The sequence below is a fragment of the Cryptomeria japonica genome, chromosome 4 (genome assembly GCF_030272615.1).
Source record: "Cryptomeria japonica chromosome 4, Sugi_1.0, whole genome shotgun sequence".
Taxonomy (NCBI): Eukaryota; Viridiplantae; Streptophyta; class Pinopsida; order Cupressales; family Cupressaceae; genus Cryptomeria; species Cryptomeria japonica.
The window spans coordinates 525,104,097-525,123,500 of NC_081408.1; the positions used below are offsets into that span (position 1 = coordinate 525,104,097).

At 35.4% G+C, this 19,404-nt stretch overlaps 1 protein-coding gene across 5 annotated transcripts in view; it reads right to left on the reverse strand.

Moving 5' to 3' along the window:
* Positions 1–3,389: 3,389 nt before the first annotated feature.
* LOC131069020 (PTI1-like tyrosine-protein kinase 1) overlaps positions 3,390–19,404 on the reverse strand; it is a 77,887-nt gene continuing 61,872 nt past the window's right edge. For all 5 annotated transcript variants that reach the window (XM_058004309.2, XM_058004311.2, XM_058004310.2 and 2 more), the window contains 3 exons: positions 4,664–4,796; positions 4,288–4,374; positions 3,390–4,125 (listed from right to left, as the gene is read on the reverse strand). In XM_058004309.2, the coding sequence (XP_057860292.1) occupies positions 4,000–4,125; positions 4,288–4,374; positions 4,664–4,796 (346 nt within the window). In that variant the 3' untranslated portion in view covers positions 3,390–3,999. The remainder of the gene's footprint in view (positions 4,126–4,287; positions 4,375–4,663; positions 4,797–19,404) is intronic.

The window sequence follows — 19,404 nt, forward strand, 5'->3', positions numbered from 1 at the left end:
AATTCCTAAAGGGGAAAGATATGATTTGATCTAAGAGTTTTCTTTTGTAGAACCTTTAAAATCTATTTTAGAGACAATCAAAATATTCTCAACCATGGAGGCCACCCTTTTCAAGTGCTTCTACCTCTATTTATGAATCTCAAATTGGGAAAATGTTTGATGCCACTAACAAAAAGAATGTAGATGTTGCTATTGGGAGAATTTCCTTCTGTTGTGGAATGTCATTCAACATAGCTAGGTCTCTTTTATGGAAAGAGGCTATGAGGATGTTTAACAATGCACCTAAAGGATGTGTCTCTATGTTATTAAAAAATTCACACTATTGTTGGTCATATAATGATAGTTGGTCATATAAAAGGCTTTGTAGAATTTCTAATGGTTGGTTTGACATTGCACATAGGCCACTAATTATTTTTTGTTTCTTCACCTAAGAATACAACGTTTATAATGTCATATGATATTTCTAGTCATGTGAAAAATGCATATTATATTTGGTAGGTCTTTTCCAAGATGCATTTGAACAAGTAGGGAGATAAATAATGTTGTACAAATTATAACTAATAATGCTTCAAACAATGTTTGGATAGGAGGGAGGATCAAAGATTAATATCCAGACATTTTTTGGACATCATGTGTAGTACATTGCATTAACTTGCTTCTTAAATATTTGCACAATAAGCTTCCTTGGATTAGTAAGATAGTTGCAAATGTTAAAAAAAAAGATTTTATCGTAAATCACTCTATGTCACCTACTACAAATAAACAATATGCTTTTTTGCAACTACTTAGATGTGTAGAAATACAATTTGTTTCCAATTTTATCATGGTTAATCAAATAGTCAAAGTAAAACAATCATTAAAGCAAATGGTGATGTCCATTGAATGGGAAAGATAGATCAAGTAGCAACAACCACATGTAATGAAACTTCTAATCTCTTAATTGGTAGGGATCAATTTTAATTTGATAATAAAAAAGTAATCTTTTGACACTTCCTTGTCCCATTCTTGAAGTTTCTAGTCTTATTGACAATTATAAACCATGAATGGGAGATTTGTTTGAAAAACTAGATTATATAAGGGAAAGGCTACAAGATGTATTTAATGTTGGGCAAATATCATTTAATCAAGAGACGCATGATATTGTTTGGGAATATAATTTAAAAAGATAGAAGACACTTCACAACCCTCTTCATTACGCTGGATTTCTACTTAATCCAAAACAATTTCACAAAAAACCATGGTTAGATGATGAGATTTTCACATAATGACAAACCTATATATGGATGGAGTTTATCCAAATAGAGAGGAACTTACTAAAATCAAGAAGGAAATGTCAAAATATACCAATAGAGAAGATAATTGTGTTCATAGAGATGTTCTTTTTGAACAATTCAATTTTGAACCCATAATATTTTGAGGGAATTTTGAAACAAAAACACAACTACTAAGAGATAACACAATTTGTCTATTATTGCAAGTAATTTTTTCCCTATTTGGTCATATGATAGTTGAATAACAATTTATTTTATTATTTACTTTTATTTTACATCAATAAGTTTATGAAAGAAATTAGAAATTAGAGAGAGAATGCCTTGATCCATTCTATGAAGCATCGGACTAGGTAGTAAAAAGGCAAAAGATCTCATGTATATGCATTCAAATCTTCATCTTTTATCTCAAGCCTCCACTAATTATAAATCAAAGCTTCATAGGATGTGAAACTATGGTGGCTCAACATATGATCGAAGTGATGAATACTAATAAAAACACTTGAATCTAATATAGATAAACAGTAGATAAAAAGTTTATTTGCAATTGGAATGGAAAAAGGGGACGCAAGTAGAAGCACTCCTCCAACATCAACCTTTTGATGACATCTTTCATTATTACATATAATATCATTACAAACAATTATGATACTTATATTTTCATTCTTGAACTGAAAAATCATTTTAAATTATTTAAAATTTGTATATAATATTCTTGGTCTTTATTTTTATTATGTTTTATATTTCACAAACTTTAACTTGCACGCACTTTTATTTGTGGGATAAAATTTTATAATAAAATTGTGTCTATCTATTTATATATATAAACACGTCTTCATGATTTATGTTTCTTGTTTTCAGTAACATAGGCCACAGGTGAAACATCTAGCACAAGGTCAAGAATCATAAGACAAAGTAAATATGAATGTATGCAAGGAAGGAAATAGAACACGAATAGATAAGAGAAAAAATTATATGCAAAAGCTTTGTATCAAGGATTATATACTGAAAGAGATTGATATAAATATAGAGATTGTTGATTATGATGTATATTTGTGCATAATTTCTATTTCATATATTCTAGTTATGGTACCACATAGTTATATTTTACACCACACATTCTATGGTTATTTTCCTATTATTGTCCAACACATAAGAATTCATAAGCTTAGAATGATCTGTGTCCCACTTTCCTTTCTAACAATGCAATCGCACTCACATTGGAAACTTGTTGGATAGCATTTCATCATGTGAATGGAAGAAAAACTAGTATATAGCCATTAAAACTATGATCAGATGTTTATTATTTGTTTCTTACCAACGATCATTGTAAGACTTTGTTCGGCTATATGTTCTTAACATACTTCTTCATTCTAGTCTAAGATTTCTAAGCATGTTCTACGTACAATTATGAAGAATGTTAAATAATTGTTAATCTGAAAATAAATCAATTTATAGAACCTAATAAGAAGAGAAGTACTTGAAATTATTTTACTAGATATTTAAGTAGGTAGCACAAATATGAGTATCAATTTATCTTTCAAAATCACGTTGTACATTAGAGTGTATAAAAGTATAGATAATTAATAATACCAAGTACCCATAGAGACAATATTGGACTGCTATTTAATAAAACAAAATCAATTTATCTTTCAATCACTTTGTACATTTTTCAATCAGTTTAATCACTTGTTGAGTCACAATTTACGTTATGATGTAAAGCTTCATCTCAAAATTCATGATCATTCCTAAGGCAAACAGCAAAATTACTTGAAAATCATCACATATTATTGGAATATTCAGCAGACATGAAGGCACTGATTAGAATATACTAAGCTTTCAGCAAATAAACGCAAACAGCAAGGAAGATGCATGTTGGAATAATAGCAAATAGCTTCAATGACTAACTTTTTAAAGACAGTCATATATCATGTCGAAACAAAAAATAGGTTCTAGCTGTCATACCTAAAATAAAATTTGCAGAAACGAATCAAATCTCTCCATGGTAAGTAATTATATGATCATTAATCGCACTCAATATGTTGTTGAAACTTCAGTTAAGATTCGTCAGAGCAGAGCAGGCATTTGAAAACATAGAAGATTATATTCAATCCATACCCCTTCCAAACGAAGCAAACAGACGTGTATTAATGACTGGCAATTTACCTTGTTAGGGCCATAAAGCATATTCAGTATTTTTAACTTCTCCCACAAAGAATCTCTGATGCCTATGAATAATTTACCCTTCCTGTTATCGCCTTACACAAAATTATAATGATAATAATTGCAGTCCCTAATCTCAAACAAGATGTCCACATACATGACCTATACAGGTAAAGAAAATAGGAAAAATATCTTATAAAACAAGACTACAAACACAAACTCAACCAGGATCAAAAAAGGAATCCCAGAACCTATAAAGAAGCACAAGGATTCTAGGAAATATAGCAGACAAACTATCTGTTGCTTGGAACTGGCTCAAGAACATCAAGTTTACGGTACATGTAGAAAATTCTTCACAAGGGGCAAAAGAATAGCTATTTAAAAAGAATACAGAAAAAAATCTAACCCATGAACAAAAGCTGGAGAACTGCAAATAATATAGCTGCTTAAAACTTTGAGCTGTGATCTCCAAAGGCTCTGCCCCTATAACATCCCATCACATTAATCTAAACCTTTGCTGAACACAACCTGAAATTGTACTAGACTGCACCATGCCTGATCATCAATTCTAAGCTTCAGGTGCAGGAGCTGCTGGCTTTGGATTGAGCAGTGGCTGAAGAGCTTTTACAACTATACTCATGTTGGGACGGAAATCTGCCTCATACTGCACACAAAGTGCTGCAACAGCGGCTAACTGCAATAAATCAACAATGAAATAAGTTAAAACCAAAAAGAGAATATTAAAATAAAACTCCTAGCATTTTCACAATCCATTCAACAGACACATTCTTGCTCCTCTTTGACCAAGCAACTTATTAAAAAAAAGTAGGGCATAAATGGTAGAACGGATCTGCACCTTGGCTACAGACTTGGAAGGATATTCTCCCTTCAGCTTTGGATCTACACACTGCTTGACTTTATCTTCACTCAATCTTGGAGTTGCCTAAAGAGAACAAAAATCAAAAGAGCATATAAATAAATGTTACGTGAGCAAAGCTCTGATGCAAAAATGGGTCAACTTTAGATCATGAAATATACTACAATCTATACAAGAAATCAGAGGCTTACAAAGAATTTCTAACAAATATTCGGTATTCTCAAAGGTAAAATGAAAAATCTCAATTCTCCTTAAACAATGCTCCCTCTCAAGCTCAAATACATGATCAATTATTTATTGAACTCCAGAGGTGTATTATATGAGAGATCAAAATCTCAAAAATTGCAATTCTTACCCAAGTAACAAGACTTTGTTGTCCCCGAGGCATTGTGTGGTCAACAGGCTTTCTACCTGTTAGAAGCTCAAGCAGAACTACCCCAAAGCTATATACATCACTCTTCTGAGTCAGCTGTCCTGTCATTGCATACCTGACCAAGCACAGTATTATAACCATTAGACATTAAAGTCAAAAGCTGATTTCTGTAAGGCCTTCCCCAAACCAAGCTTTGATTTACTTAGTTGACCATGTTTGACCTATTAATAAATGCTTATAATTCAATAGAATGGACTGTGTTAGGCAGATAGGTTGTGAGAAAAATAATTGAACCAAGTTATAGAGTTATCGCACCTAGTGGTGTACTTTTGATGTGTTATGAAGTAGAAATCCTAAAAGACCCATTGATTGGATAATCTTGATTTAACGTATGTCAGCTATGTCTGAATGTAGAACTTATATGATTTTGTGATGGGTGACATTTATGAATGTGGATGTTTCATTTATATGCTTTATAGATATAGAACTCTAGATGATCCTAGAATAGGATAAACTTGAGAGGAGGTATGTCATTATTGGATTTGCAGGACTTTACTATGAGGATAGAAATAGGAATGCATGTTTTAATGTATGGATCAAAATTATGTGAATGATGATAATTGTTATGTGGATTTATTTGGATGAAAGATGTACTGATTGATAAATGCATATTGTATGCAGAGTGTTTGTAGTGCATTATTATTCATGTGTTTTATGTTATATGAGATTATTTGGAAGTACTAATGTGTAAATTGAGTTGCGCAGGAATTATCCATGTGACCATGGGAAAATTACGGAGAACCAAACCTAGACTTATGTATGTTCGTAAGCCAGGGGTTGTCTATTTGGAGAGACAACATCCCGTTTGTGTTGTATTTTATTCGTAACAGTATATGCTGCATGAGTGTTAAGTGTTATTTAAATTTAATGTGTAAAAACCGCAAGAGACGATTTCATGTTTTAATTTGTAAAAAGTGTTTTATTTGTGTCACTTGACACGTGTGGATTTAAGTTTAAATGTTTTATTTTTGTCTCTTGGTGGGAAAGTGTTCGACTATAGCTCTTTCAAATAATATAACATGTTGTCATAAATACCTTGGGAAAGGAATCTTTGGAGAGGTCAACATATGTTTGACCCGAAAATAAACTTCAGAGGGGTTTAAAATGGGTTAAATGAACACCCAGGGGTAGTTTAATAGGGTTTCCTAAAGCCCATAAGGTATACCTAGGGGTTAGGGGTAATTTTAGGCAAGTTTCTACTTTTAAGTGACCTTTTTGACGCTTTAAAAATTGGCTTTTCTGAGTTGTGCGAAAATTGAAATTAGAAGTTTGATCTAATTGAAAACTTTTCTATTCGAATGAGAGTTTTTTTTCCATTTTGTCTCACTTTCCTTTTTGGTTTTTAGAAACTTGTGAGAACTCAGAGAATGAGCTTCTTAAGCAAGAATTTGAAAATTTGAGGGTAATCACCCACTCTCCATTTTTGGAGACAAGAGAATTTTGTAAAGAAAAGATAGAATATTGGTTTTGAGAATTTTAGCTAAGGGTAGACAGAGAAGAACCGTGGAATTGGGCCGCTCATCCTCAACAAAATTAGACTACCTTTTGGGCAGATTAAGGTTGGTCGTATTCATCATATAATGGATTTCTTATTGTATGTGTTTGTAAGTGATGTTTGTGAAAAAGAGATTTGTTTCCGTGCATGACCTTTTGGAAATTTATTTGGTATTTTGTTTTATACTTTGTTTTGTGTTTGGGAGTAATCAAGATCTCCTACTCTTGGGAGAGAGGAGGATCTTGTGGGTGGTAGAAGTGACAGCCCTCGAGTGAGAGACTCTTGTTATGAGAGCGATCACAAGGGAATTTGTGTGACCCTTGCTGCATGGCTTGTTTATGCATTGGAGGTCATAAGGAGGGAAATAAGGCATGAATGCCTTGGGGGGCATAAGGAATAAAGGGCTGATTATGTTATACTTGATGTATTTTGTTTGCCATGAGGTGGCTATATGCTTTAGTTTGCCATGAGGTGGCTATCTGTTTGGCCATACTTGCAGTCTCCTCAGGGTACTTGGTCCACTACCACCCTTGAAAAGACATCACCAATGTGTGGTGCAGTGTAGCCCGGGTTGGGGTTGTGTTTGAGTTGTGTATTTTTTTGTCTTTTGTGTTTGCATGTTTGTTGCCTGTCTAGGGCTTGGTTCTCCGAGCTCGGGGGTGGCTACTAGTTAGCCTAGGCTGGGAGGTGAGCACTCCATGGTCATAGCCTATGTTTTATTTGCAGGTTGTTGGAAGAAAGGAAAAAGGACAAGTAGAGATTGTGGGTTTCAGACAAGATTTGGGAATTGGAATGTTTATGTTTTTAAGTTGCAACATTGTAATAGAAAAATTATGTCGTATCTATCTTTCGAAAAGAAATGTATCAAATGTTTGTAAAAGCCTCATTGAATAGAAATGAGAGATCCATTAGTATTGAAGGTTATTTCGTAATTTGATGTACCTTATAGAGATGAAATATTGTTTTATGCTATACTAAAGAAATGAATCTGGATTTAGTTCCTAAAGATTTTCTTAACTTTAATAATTGTAGGTTATACAATATTTAGGAAAGAGAAATGAAATTTATTTTACTCCTTTATGCATATGAAATAGATTAAGGAATAAAGAAATGATTTAAGGATCGCATGCATGCTGTTTTCGAATATGAAAGTTCCAATTTAATTCCTATTGCATGGCTAAGTTTAAAAGAATTCTAGATAAATTAAGTTGCAGAAATTAAAATCGCATATGTATTTGCAAGAATTTAAGTCTGGAAATTTAATAGTCTATCTAGTTTAATAATCACATATGTGTGTAGTTGCTGTTAAAATTTTCGTACTCTATTATTTATCTTTTTGCAGAAAATAAAATCTATACTATTCTTAGTGAATTTAATTTTGATAGTTACCCTATTTTTGGCAGAAAGTAAAACTATATTTAGATAAATCTAAATTATTTAGCCTATTTTTTAATAAAGCAACAAGGTTAGCAAAGAAAGAAATAATTTAAGTGCATTCAAAATATGTTTATTTAAGTTTATATCTAGAATATATGTATATAAATAGAAAGTATATATATATACATATATATTTATTTATAATCATAATTAACCCATATTTGTATTTATAACGTAAAAGATATATATATATATATATATATATATATATATATTTATTTTTTTTTATTTTTTTTTATTTATATATAAAAACTTATTTTAAAAAAAATATATATATAAAAAAAATAATAATAAAAAAATAAATAAATTTTAAAACATGGGGTTTCGAGCGGAGGGCCGAAACCCACTGTGTGTGCACACAGTGGGCGGCGCCAACGCCGACACTGTGTGAACACACAGTGAGCGGCGTTCGCGCCGCCACTGTGTGAACACACAGTGGACGGCCCGCAGACCACCACTGTGTGGGCACACAGTGGGCGGCGCCCGCGCCACCACTGTGTGCGCACACAGTGGCGGCCGGGTAAAACCCCTGCGCCACTGCCTCTCCCCCTTTAAAATAAAATAAAATTCAGCCACTCCTCCATGATTTTGATTTTGATCGGCCCTGCAATGCGAGAAACTAAGAGTAAAACCCTAGCCCGGGTAGGGCTAGGGTAACATGAGAAAAGAAGAGTTTTTTTTTGAAGAATATATAGGGTGTTTTATGATTTACATTTTAAGTTAGGGTTTGCATGCATGATTTGTAAATACGAAATAAACAAAAAAAAATATTATTATATATATATATATATAGAATTTGAAAATATGGATGAATAGGGCAAATTTTTAGACTAAATATTTTAATAAACTTATATATGCTTTTAATAATCAAATGGGCATGTTTTGAAAGGATGCATAAATTTTAAATGTTTCTGGAGTTCAATCTTATGAAAGATTTGGATGAAATTGGTAAATTAATTTTGGAGATCTAATTGGATGTTCATAAATAAATGAAATTATTAAATAAAGTAATTAAATAATTAATATAAGAGGATAGTGTAGGGGCGTAAAGATTAATCCCTCTAAGCGAACTAAACCTTGTGAACCCTATTAACCCAAGAGGGAACTTTTATTAGGTAAATTAATCATCTCATTGATGATTGGCACTTTAATTGTAACGGCTCCATTTGATATTATTAACGCAAATAAATAGATTTTAGTATTGAATTAATAGAAGCCAATTTCTTTATAAAATTAAGTATAAAGGAGGAACGTAATTACAGGATGGAGGAAAATTGATATGTAATTAATATAGAACCAAGTAAATTTTGTTAATGTCTAGTTAAGAGAAATGGTTAAATTTATGTCCTAATATTCACAAGCGAAATGATAAAGACTTTGGAATGAATTTATATTCCCTTATAAATTTTATTCGCCCCACTTGATTTTAGGAACTATCGTAAATTGTTATGTTAGTATTTAATATCAATTAATAATTTGTTAGAACCACATGTTAAGTTGTCATAACTATTTAAGCTAAGGTTGCATGTGAATAAGTGCCTCAAAAAAAAAAATTTGTCGGTTGTGTTTTGCCCTAAATTTTGGGCATGACAATTTCAACAAGAAAAGTTGAATATTAAAACCTTTAAAAAGACTAGAAGGAAAGTAATCAACTTGAAGAATATAGAGCTATCAAAATTTTAAATTACCCTGAAGGTAGAGAGACATTAACTACATGCTTGACTATTACGAGTTGAATAAATTCTTTTAAAAAGTAAATAAAAACCATAGTAATGGGACTTGCTGGGTACCCAGCAGACTCACTGAGTCCTGGGGTGAGAGAGGCCAAACAAGGTCTGCAGACTCATCTGCAAGCATTAGCGTTTTTGACAAGATTCCAAGTCTGCCAGACTCAATGGACTCATTGGGATTAATGAGTCCCCACCATTCAACTCATCCAGCTAATAGACCCTCAACAAGTAACAACAAAAAGAAAGAGATCATAATGAACCAAAAACAAGGTCTAAGCAAAATGCAACCAATAGATTTGGGCAGCAAAATAGATCGATTTGCAGATTTGGAGTAGCATATTTGAATAATGTTCTTCTTTGAAGCTTGTCCTTTTTGTCTTCATTTTTCATTTGCCATTCCATGCTACATTTCTTGTCCTCTTCCGATTATGATTTAATCGATCAAGAAACAAAGAAAAAAAAAAGTTAACTTATCCCTTTTTATCTTCTTTTTTCATTTACCATTCCATGCTACATTTATTGTCCTCTTCCGATTATGATTTCATGGATCAAGAAACAAATTTAAAAAAAAAGGTAACTTATTTTCTTCAAATTTCCCTTCTTTTTTCTTATTCCATAATCCATTATTTTTCTATCTTTCTCCCTTTCTCTTTACCAGCAAATATGAATGTTAAAAAATATTTCCTATTTTCTTTTGCAGCCTACTTTCAATTTACTAATTATCATAATGTTGACACCAGTAAAAAAAGAAACATGTTGGAAACATGCCCCTCAAGGAGCCAAGAAAAGGGAATTGGTTTGCAATTATTACAAAACCAAAATTCAAGGAGGAGCCATCAATTGAATAAAACTTCACCTTGCCCATATACCTAGCTGAGACACTTCTTTGTGCACACAAGTCTTGCCTGAAGTTGTGTGAGAGGTCCAAACACAATTAGAGTCCTTTGAAGAAAAGGACCTTAAAAAGAGAACAAAAGAAGAGATGACAACCATCGATCAAAGAGACTATTTTACTTATACAATTCCTCCATTCTTTCCAATTCAAACACTACTGTTGGCCCTAGACTTTGCACATCAAAATTAGATTCATATATTATACCATGTATTTCTCCAAATTCCCAACCATTGCTTGAGAGCATAGGTTGGAATAGAGACAAATATCAAATGGCAAGGAGTGCAGTTGGACATTTTTGGTTATATTGTTCAATTCGATTTCATATGGCTAGGTGATTAATTCCTTTTCTTGTTTTAAATGTGATTTTTTTTAATTTTGAACTTTAACTATGAGTGGTTTTTAAATTTTTAAAATTTAAAATGTGACTTTTTAAAGTTTTTAGTTTCGATATCCTTATAAACTAAATTTAGCAGATGCTATTGCTACTGTTGGGGCAGGGTTCAAAGTCCCTAATGATGAAGATTTTCAGTACCCAACTTTGAATGCAGAGAGCAGAGGTGAGATCCACTATTAATGAGAAGTGTGAAATATGGTGTAAGAAAGGTTGGATCATCATGTCAAAAGGTTGCATTTATAGGAGAAAAATATGTTATTGAAATCCTTGTTTTTCCCTCGGGAGGTACAGTTACCCTCAAATTCATTGACGATATAGAGGAGCAAAATACAAATTTCGTTTGCAGGATTTTAGAAAAAGTCACGCTTGAGGTGGGTGAGGCAGATGTTATGCATATCATAGATAATGCAAAAAATGTTATTGAGAGTATACTTCTCATGAAAAGGCAACCATCTCACTATTGTTGGAGCAGGGTTCAAAGTCCCTATTGATGAAGATATTTGGCACCCAATTTTGAATGCGGATAGCAGAAGTAAGATCCATTATTGAAGAGCAGTGTGAGATTTGGTGGAAGAAAGGTTGCATCATCATGATTAATGGTTGGATTTATAGGGGAAACCATACATTATTAAATTTCCTTGTTTTTTCCTCAAGTGGTACAATTTCCCTCAAATTCATTGATGCTATAGAGAAGGGGAAAAATACAAATTTAATTTGCAAGATTTTACAAGTCACGCTTGAGTGGGTGAGGTGGAAGTCACACAAATTATTATAGATAATGCAAAAATATAGTTGCAAGTAGACTTCTCATGAAAAGGCACCCATCCCTTTTCCAAACTCTTTTGGAGGAGCTTGACAATTTTTTTTGCATATAATCAATTGTCAGTCAGGTCACAATATCTATAGATATTGACCCTACTGTTAAGTTATAATGATCAGATTAGATAGGCAATAAATCAAACACAAATGCACCGATATTATTCTAGGAAAACCTTCCTCTTGAAGGTGAAAAACCCAGCAATAATGTTCCTTATTGTATTTATCAATATAATAGATGTCTTTACAATGAATTGGCTTCACTCTTGAAGCTATATAGGAATGATAACAATCCACAATAGAGAATCTACGATCTGCTGTAAGACTCGGTCTTCCTTGGTTAATTCACCAACTGCTGTAGATGAATATCAATGGACTGCAGAGTGAATGATGCGAACTGCTGTAGAATGTATGCACTCCGATCTGCAAGAGAAGGAACACGATCTGCTTGATATGAATCGCTGAAGATAGAGAAAAGTCGGACTGCTGTAATGTTTATTCGATTGCCTTGGAAGTGAAAGGGAACAAGAACTATATACCCACGCATTGGTGATGCCAAACAACACGATCCTTCAAGGGTCAGCTTCTAATTAACAATTATGCCTCTTCATTAGTGATCGGAGATATCGTAACTAACACGTCTTTTTGTTAGTGAAAGATTACATTATAATTACACGTCTTCCAAGGTGGCGGATCCAACGGTTTCAATATAAAAATCAGAAATATATATAAATCGAACACATCAAATGTGTAAGGCCAAAAAGGCCCTTCACACATTTGATGGTATAGTCGGCTTAGAGGATCCGACCGAAGCTATCCATCAACACTCCCTCTTAGCTAGGGAGGAATCCTTCTCGATAACTAAATCACAAAGTGACATCCACCATGGCTACTCCTAGAGGGTGGATCCATCATGGCTACTCCCATGTATGGAAATGTCAATGAACACAAGTGCTTCATCACGGAGTCACTCAACGTGATATGGTCATCTCAATATGACGTTCACCATGGCTACTTCTAAAGGGTGAATACGCACAAGTGCAAAGTCATGGAGTTGCTCACATGACATCCACCATACCTACTCGCGAAGGGTGGAACAAGGGCTGGAACCTCAAACTTCTCTCACAGAGAAGAATGCATAACAAGGGCTGATACCTCAAACTTCTCTCACAGAGAAGAATGAATAACAAGGGCTGATACCTCAAACTTCTCTTGCAGAGAAGAATGCATAACAAGGGCTTGCACCTCAAACTTCTCTCATAGAGAAGAATGCATTAAATACATATCAAGTAATTACTGATGCTGAGACTCCCTCTAAGCAAGGGCTTCATTCTCCACAACCCCAAGCTTGTCTCGAAAATGCACAAACTTCACTTTGGCAAGAGGCTTGGTGAGAATGTCAACCCTCTGTTCCTCAATACAAATGTATCTCAACTGAATAGCATTCCTCTATACCATATCTCTGATATAGTGGTACTAAATCTCAACATGCTTTGTTCTGTCATGGAACACTGGATTGATTGAAAGCTTCACATAGCTTTGGTTATCACAATGAATGGTAGTAGGCTCCAATGATTGTCCAAACAATCCTGCAAGGAGCTTACGAAGCCACACTGCTTCGCGAGTTGCCACACATGCTGCAATGTATTCTGCCTCTACAATGCTCAGAGCTACTGAAGACTGCTTCCTGCTACACCAGGAAATCATAGCAGATCCCAAGATGAAGCAACAACCAGAAGTGCTCTTCCGATTAGTAATACTCCTTGCCCAATCAAAACCAGAATATCCTTCAAGTTTTGTATAATCATTCATATCAGGTTCTGTAGACTCCCTCTGAATCTCAAGAGCATGATCAACATCCATGTCTTGAGGAGTCTCATCATCTATCTCCATGCATGAACCCTTTGATTTCCTGAATGCAACATCTTCCTCAAATGTGACATCCTTGCTTACTTCTATTTGCTTCTGACCAGGGATGTAAATACGGTAGGCTTTGGAGGTTTCACTGTAGCCCACAAATATCCCTCTCTTGCCAGAAGGTTCCAACTTGGTCCTCTTGTCCTTGGGAATACGAACATACACAGGACAACCAAAGATTCTTAGATGACTGATATCAGGCTTGATTCTTGAAAAAGCTTCTTCCAGGGTCATGTATTGCAAAATTCGGTGAGGACATTTGTTCTGAACATACACTGTTGTTCTAGAGGCTTCTGCACATAGAAAAATCTGAAGGTCTTGATCATGAATCATAGCTTTTGGAGCTTCAACAATAGATTTGTTCTTCCTTTCTGCAACCCCATTTTGTTGAGGGTTGTAAGGGACACAAAACTCACTCTTGATCCCTACCTCAATACAAAATCACGAAAGCTACCCGAGGTGTACTCACCTCCATTATCAGACCTTAAAGTTTTAATTTTCTTTCTAGACAAGTTTTCTACTAGAGCTTTAAACTCTTTAAACCTACCTAGGATTTCATCAGACTCTTTAGACCTTAAGAAATAAACCCAAGTCTTCCTAGAGCAGTCATCTATGAAAGTTACATAATACAAACATCCACTTAGGGATGGGATAGACATTGGACCACATAAATCTGAATGTACAAGATCTAGAATTTCTTTAGACCTACTTTCACTGCTATGAAAAGGACTCTTAATATTTTTACCCATAACACAACCTTTACAAGTACCATCATGTACATGATTAAGTTTAGGAATACCTTTTACCATCTTCTCCAATGATGGAAGAGCCCTAAAGTGGAGATGTCCAAGTCTTCTGTTCCAAAGTTCGCTGGAGCTGGAAGAATCGTGAATAAGAGCTTAAACAGGGAGAGTAGAGAGTTTATACAAGCTCTCATGTCGATTTCCGATCACACGAGCAGTCTTGATGCTGGAGTTCTTAGGCCAAGCAAGAACTCTTCCTATAGAAAATGCAATTTGATAGCCCTTATCCTCCAAGGCTGAAATAGACACAAGGTTTCTCTTGATCCCCAACATGAACAACGCATCACTTAGGTGTAGAGAAACTCCAGATTCAAGGTTTAGAGATGTGGCACAAATCCTCTTATAGAATAGCGTGCATCATCCCCAATAATAACTTGAAGATGTGACTCCTCCACCAAATCAAAAAGGTTCTCTCGATAGCCGGTGATATGTCTAGAGGCTCCACTGTCAATCAACTAGGTATCATTGTATGTAGGATCATTGCTTGATAATGCTGATATGAAAAGAAAACCATTGGAGTTATCTTCAACCTCCTTCTGAGATGAGACTTCATTGATGTTTGCTCCTTGATGATTTGGTCTTGTCAAACAATCCTTTGCAAAGTGACCAAACTTGTCACACCTAAAACACTGGATGCGAGAGAGATCTTTTTCTTCTTCCTAGAATCAGGTGCGAAATCTAATTTCAGATCTCTATTCCTTTTGAAGTTGCCCTTCTTCCAATTCTTACGTTTCTTGGTAGATTGAGTGGCAAGAACATGTGTATCTTCATTTTGAGAGCTCTTGATAATTCCCCTAGTTGTCAATCTTGATTCTTCTTGAACACAATCCGCACGGAGTTGATCAAACTTAGGTAATTTGGATCTTCCACACATGCTTTGGATAAATGGCTCCCATGAATGAGGCAGACCATTCAAGGCTAGCATGACAAGGTCTTTATCAATCACTTGATCCCCAATTGCGCTTAGTTGATCTCTCAATTTTGAACTTTTCATGAAGTAGGTGATGATTGAATCTCCCTTTGCCATCTTTACTTGGTGAAGTTGTTGCCTCAAGGCAAGAGCCCTACTTACGTTGTTAATCTCATATAAGTCTTCCAAGGTCTTGAACATATCTCTCACAGTTGTCATCTTGGAGATGAGAGGCACCAAGTGATCCCACACGGAGTCGATTAATACCTTCTTTGCTTTGATGGCATTTTTCTTAAATTGAAGCTTCTCCTCATGATCTTTCTTTTCCTCCACAAATTGAAGATCATTTTCTTCAAGTGTAGTTAGCACTCTATACTTCCATGAGGTGAAGTTAGATGCGCCTTCAAGCCTATCTTCAACTTTAAGACTGTTCACCATTTTCGAGACTTAGTAAATACTTCTCGAAGGAGAGAGAGAGAGGAGAGAAAGCTTAGAAGTTGTAGAGAATCTGATCACGATCTTTCTTTCACCATGGCTCTGATACCATGTCAAGTTTTAATGATCAGATTAGATAGGCAAAAAATCAAACACAAATGCACCGATATTATCCTGGGAAAACCTTCCTCTTCAAGGTGAAAAATCCAACAATAATGTTCCTTATTGTATTTATCAATATAATAGATGTCTTTACAATGAATTGGCTTCACTCTTGAAGCTATAAAGGAATGTTAACAATCCACAATAGAGAATCTACGATCTGCTGTAAGACTTGGTCTTCCTTGGTTAATTCACCAACTGCTGTAGACGAATATCAATGGACTGCAGAGTGAATGATGTGAACTGCTGTAGAATGTATGCACTCCAATCTGCAAGAGAAGGAACACGATCTGCTTAATATGAATCGCTGAAGATAGAGAAAAGTTGGACTGTTGTAATGTTTATTCGATTGCCTTGGAAGTGAAAGGGAACAAGAACTATATACCCACGCATTGGTGATGCCAAACAACATGATCCTTCAAGGGTCGGCTTCTAATTAACAATTATGCCTCTTCATTAGTGATCGGAGATATCGTAACCAACACGTCTTTTTGTTAGTGAAAGATTACATTATAATTATACGTCTTCCAAGGTGGCGGATCCAATGGTTTCAATATAAAAATCAGAAATATATATAAATCGAACACATGTGTAAGGCCAAAAAGGCCCTTCACACATTTGATGGTATAGTCGGCTCAAAGGATCCGACCGAAGCTATCCATCAACAGCTACAAATATATATACAGCCACGCTTGAGTCCTTAACATAATAAGGAAACGCACAACATAGAAGTTACTTTGCTTTGGTGTAAGCAATTTATCACAATTGCAATTTTTGCTTCAACCAAGGTTTGCTTTGAACCATGAGTTTGTCAATGAGGAGTGATCACAATCTTCATACTTGAGGACCAACTACTAAAGTTGATTTTCTGATTAGTCTTTAATGAGCAGCATTTTTTTTTTTAAGAAAAGTGCTACCATTAATGGGGATAGCTCCCTATATTGCTTGAGACTATGAAAAATTACATATTTGATTAGTCTTTAATGAGCAGCACTTTTTTTTTTTTTTTTAATAAGAAAAGTGCTACCATTAATGGGGATAGCTCCCTATATTGCTTGAGACTATGAAAAATTACATATAGTTTTGGACAAGAGAGACCTACTCGTCTATGCACACCTAGCATTTTCTATACAAATAGACCCAAAATTACATAAAGATCCAAAATTATCATCCCACACTATCCAAATAGACCCAAAATTCTCATCCGACACTACCCTGAAATTACCCCTGCCCCCCAATGGCTTGATAGATCACAGCAGCGAATTCACCAATGCTGATTACATTGCGGGTGGAGTTCTCCGGAAGCCACCAGTCATCAGACTCAATTACCTTTCGAAAAGATTCCATATTTCCATTGAATACAACACACCTAAATACCTCCCAGGCATTCTCACCGAATATCTTCAATCTCTCGCACTCTTCCTTCCACACTTCCCTGCGGGCCATCTCACGAATGGTGTCACTGTCTACAGATTCAACATCCTCTGCAGAATCCTCACGATCTTCCCCATCCTCATTGCCTACTTCTTCGCCATCATCCTCCGAATCAGAGGGTAAGTAGTTCTCAAACTGGAAGTATATTTTCAGTATGCTCACTTTGACATCTTCCTCCATACTCAGAATGGCGTTGGCAACGCTATCCACAATAAATGGTTTTATGAACCCTGCAAGCAGTTCAACCACGCGCTCCCCCGAGTCGATGATATCCACCAGAGACAGGAGAACGACTTCCAACACCGTAGCATCACACCAATGTCTATCAAAATTTAGAGTGATGCCCACGAGCCCCCGAACATAATCATACACATAATCTTCAGTGCGAAACAGGTTTATCAACTGCATATTCAGTGTGTTTTCGCAATTCACGCAACTGACCCTTCCAAAGTATGCCATCGCCCAAATTTGTCTCTACAAAGCTCCCAAAACGGCACTCGCACTTTCCTATTTTGCCTTTGCCGGACGACTTCGCCATATAAGGTTGTGATTTGTGATGTCAATCAAATGAACCCTGCCCATATCTTGTTAGGATCTCTCATTCTGCAAAATGCCATTATCGATGCAGTAGCAACTTCTAGGCGTCATGATGGACTGTTTGGGGGCCATGTGATCCTACCACCAAAGGGACAATTTTCCTGCTCGCATTCTCAGACTCGTACTTCACCAGTGTTTATCAAGGTGCCACCACAATGCCCCGATAGCCGGTAGGGTCCAAAGAGCAGCACTTTTGGATTCAACAAAATAGATTTTTAAGTTCTTATTCTGTCCTCCTTGTCCATTTTACTAGTTTTATAGATCTTTTTTTATTTGTTTATGTTTTGTTTTTTACTACAACTTATTTATGTTATTTTTTAACAGTTCACAAAGCCATTAGTTAGCCTCTTCATGTTGTTAATGGGGAAATGATTGTAATGGGCTATGCATATGAGGACATGGACAAAGGCAAGAAGAACATTAGAGAATGGTGGGGTTGATAGCAAATATTGTCTTAAACGGGAGATCACTGATCAGTGATGGCATCATCAACTTCATAAGCCATTATATGTAGCTGGTTATTTCCCAAATCATAAAATTCTAATTTCTTTCAAATTTTGAGGTCGATGATAAGGCTTAGAGTAGGCTCTACATAGTCATAGAGTAGATGGAAACAAATTCTAAGCTTAGAGAGATGATCATCTCCAAAATTGAGATCTTCAAAATTGAACAAAGGGTCCTCTTTATGTTATGTGTGTGTGTGTGCGCGCGTATAAAGCAAATCAAATGACATTGCACCCAAATAAAAGTTACTCAAGGTAATACTTTTACATCTCTTACATTAATGTTGAACAAGAAGATTGAGTTACTTTCTATTTTGTTTTCTACTTTTAGATGCATGTGGGAGAGGTGTTGTGTTAAGGTGTCAAATCTTTGAAGGACTGTTATATGTTCCTTGAGCCAACCATGAAACACTAAGTCAGCAAGCAAGTGCAATTGGGATATGTTTATGCATATACATTCCAGCAAGCAAAATGGATTTATGATGCAAAATTGAATGACCTTTTATACGCTCACTCAAACATTTGCCTTTATCATAAGCAAATCTTGGGCTCAAATTTATCTCCCATTGCATTATAGAAGGTTGACCTACTATCAAATTGGATTATTAAGGCCCAGGATAATGTGTTCACTATGAATAATCACACATAGGTTGCTTAGGTTGAACTCGAGGATGAGGTAGTAGCAATGGAGGAGAGAGCACAAGCAGATCTCTTAGAAGTTGTTGACACACATATATATAACAGCTATAGTAGCATCAAGGACCTATCTGGGACATGAACACATGACTCACCATTAAGCTACTGATTTGGGGCTAGTCATGTTGGGCTGATTGATACATATTCCGGACTCCTCTCTATTGTGTTGATTGTAACTAGGTAGAATGCAGATTCCAATTGCCTTGAGGCAACATTGGAATCCGCCAAGGGCTGGGCCCTTCTCCTCTCACACGCTACTCTTAGGGCTGGGCCCTTCTAATCCCACATGCCACTCTTAGGGCTAGGCCCTATATATCACACACTCCTTAACACCACACTACTCCTCAATACCACGCTACGTGCAAGATAACATGCTTACATGAATAGGGCCGACCTTATCTAATAAAGGGTTTTGGTTAAAGTGATGCAAATAAATTAA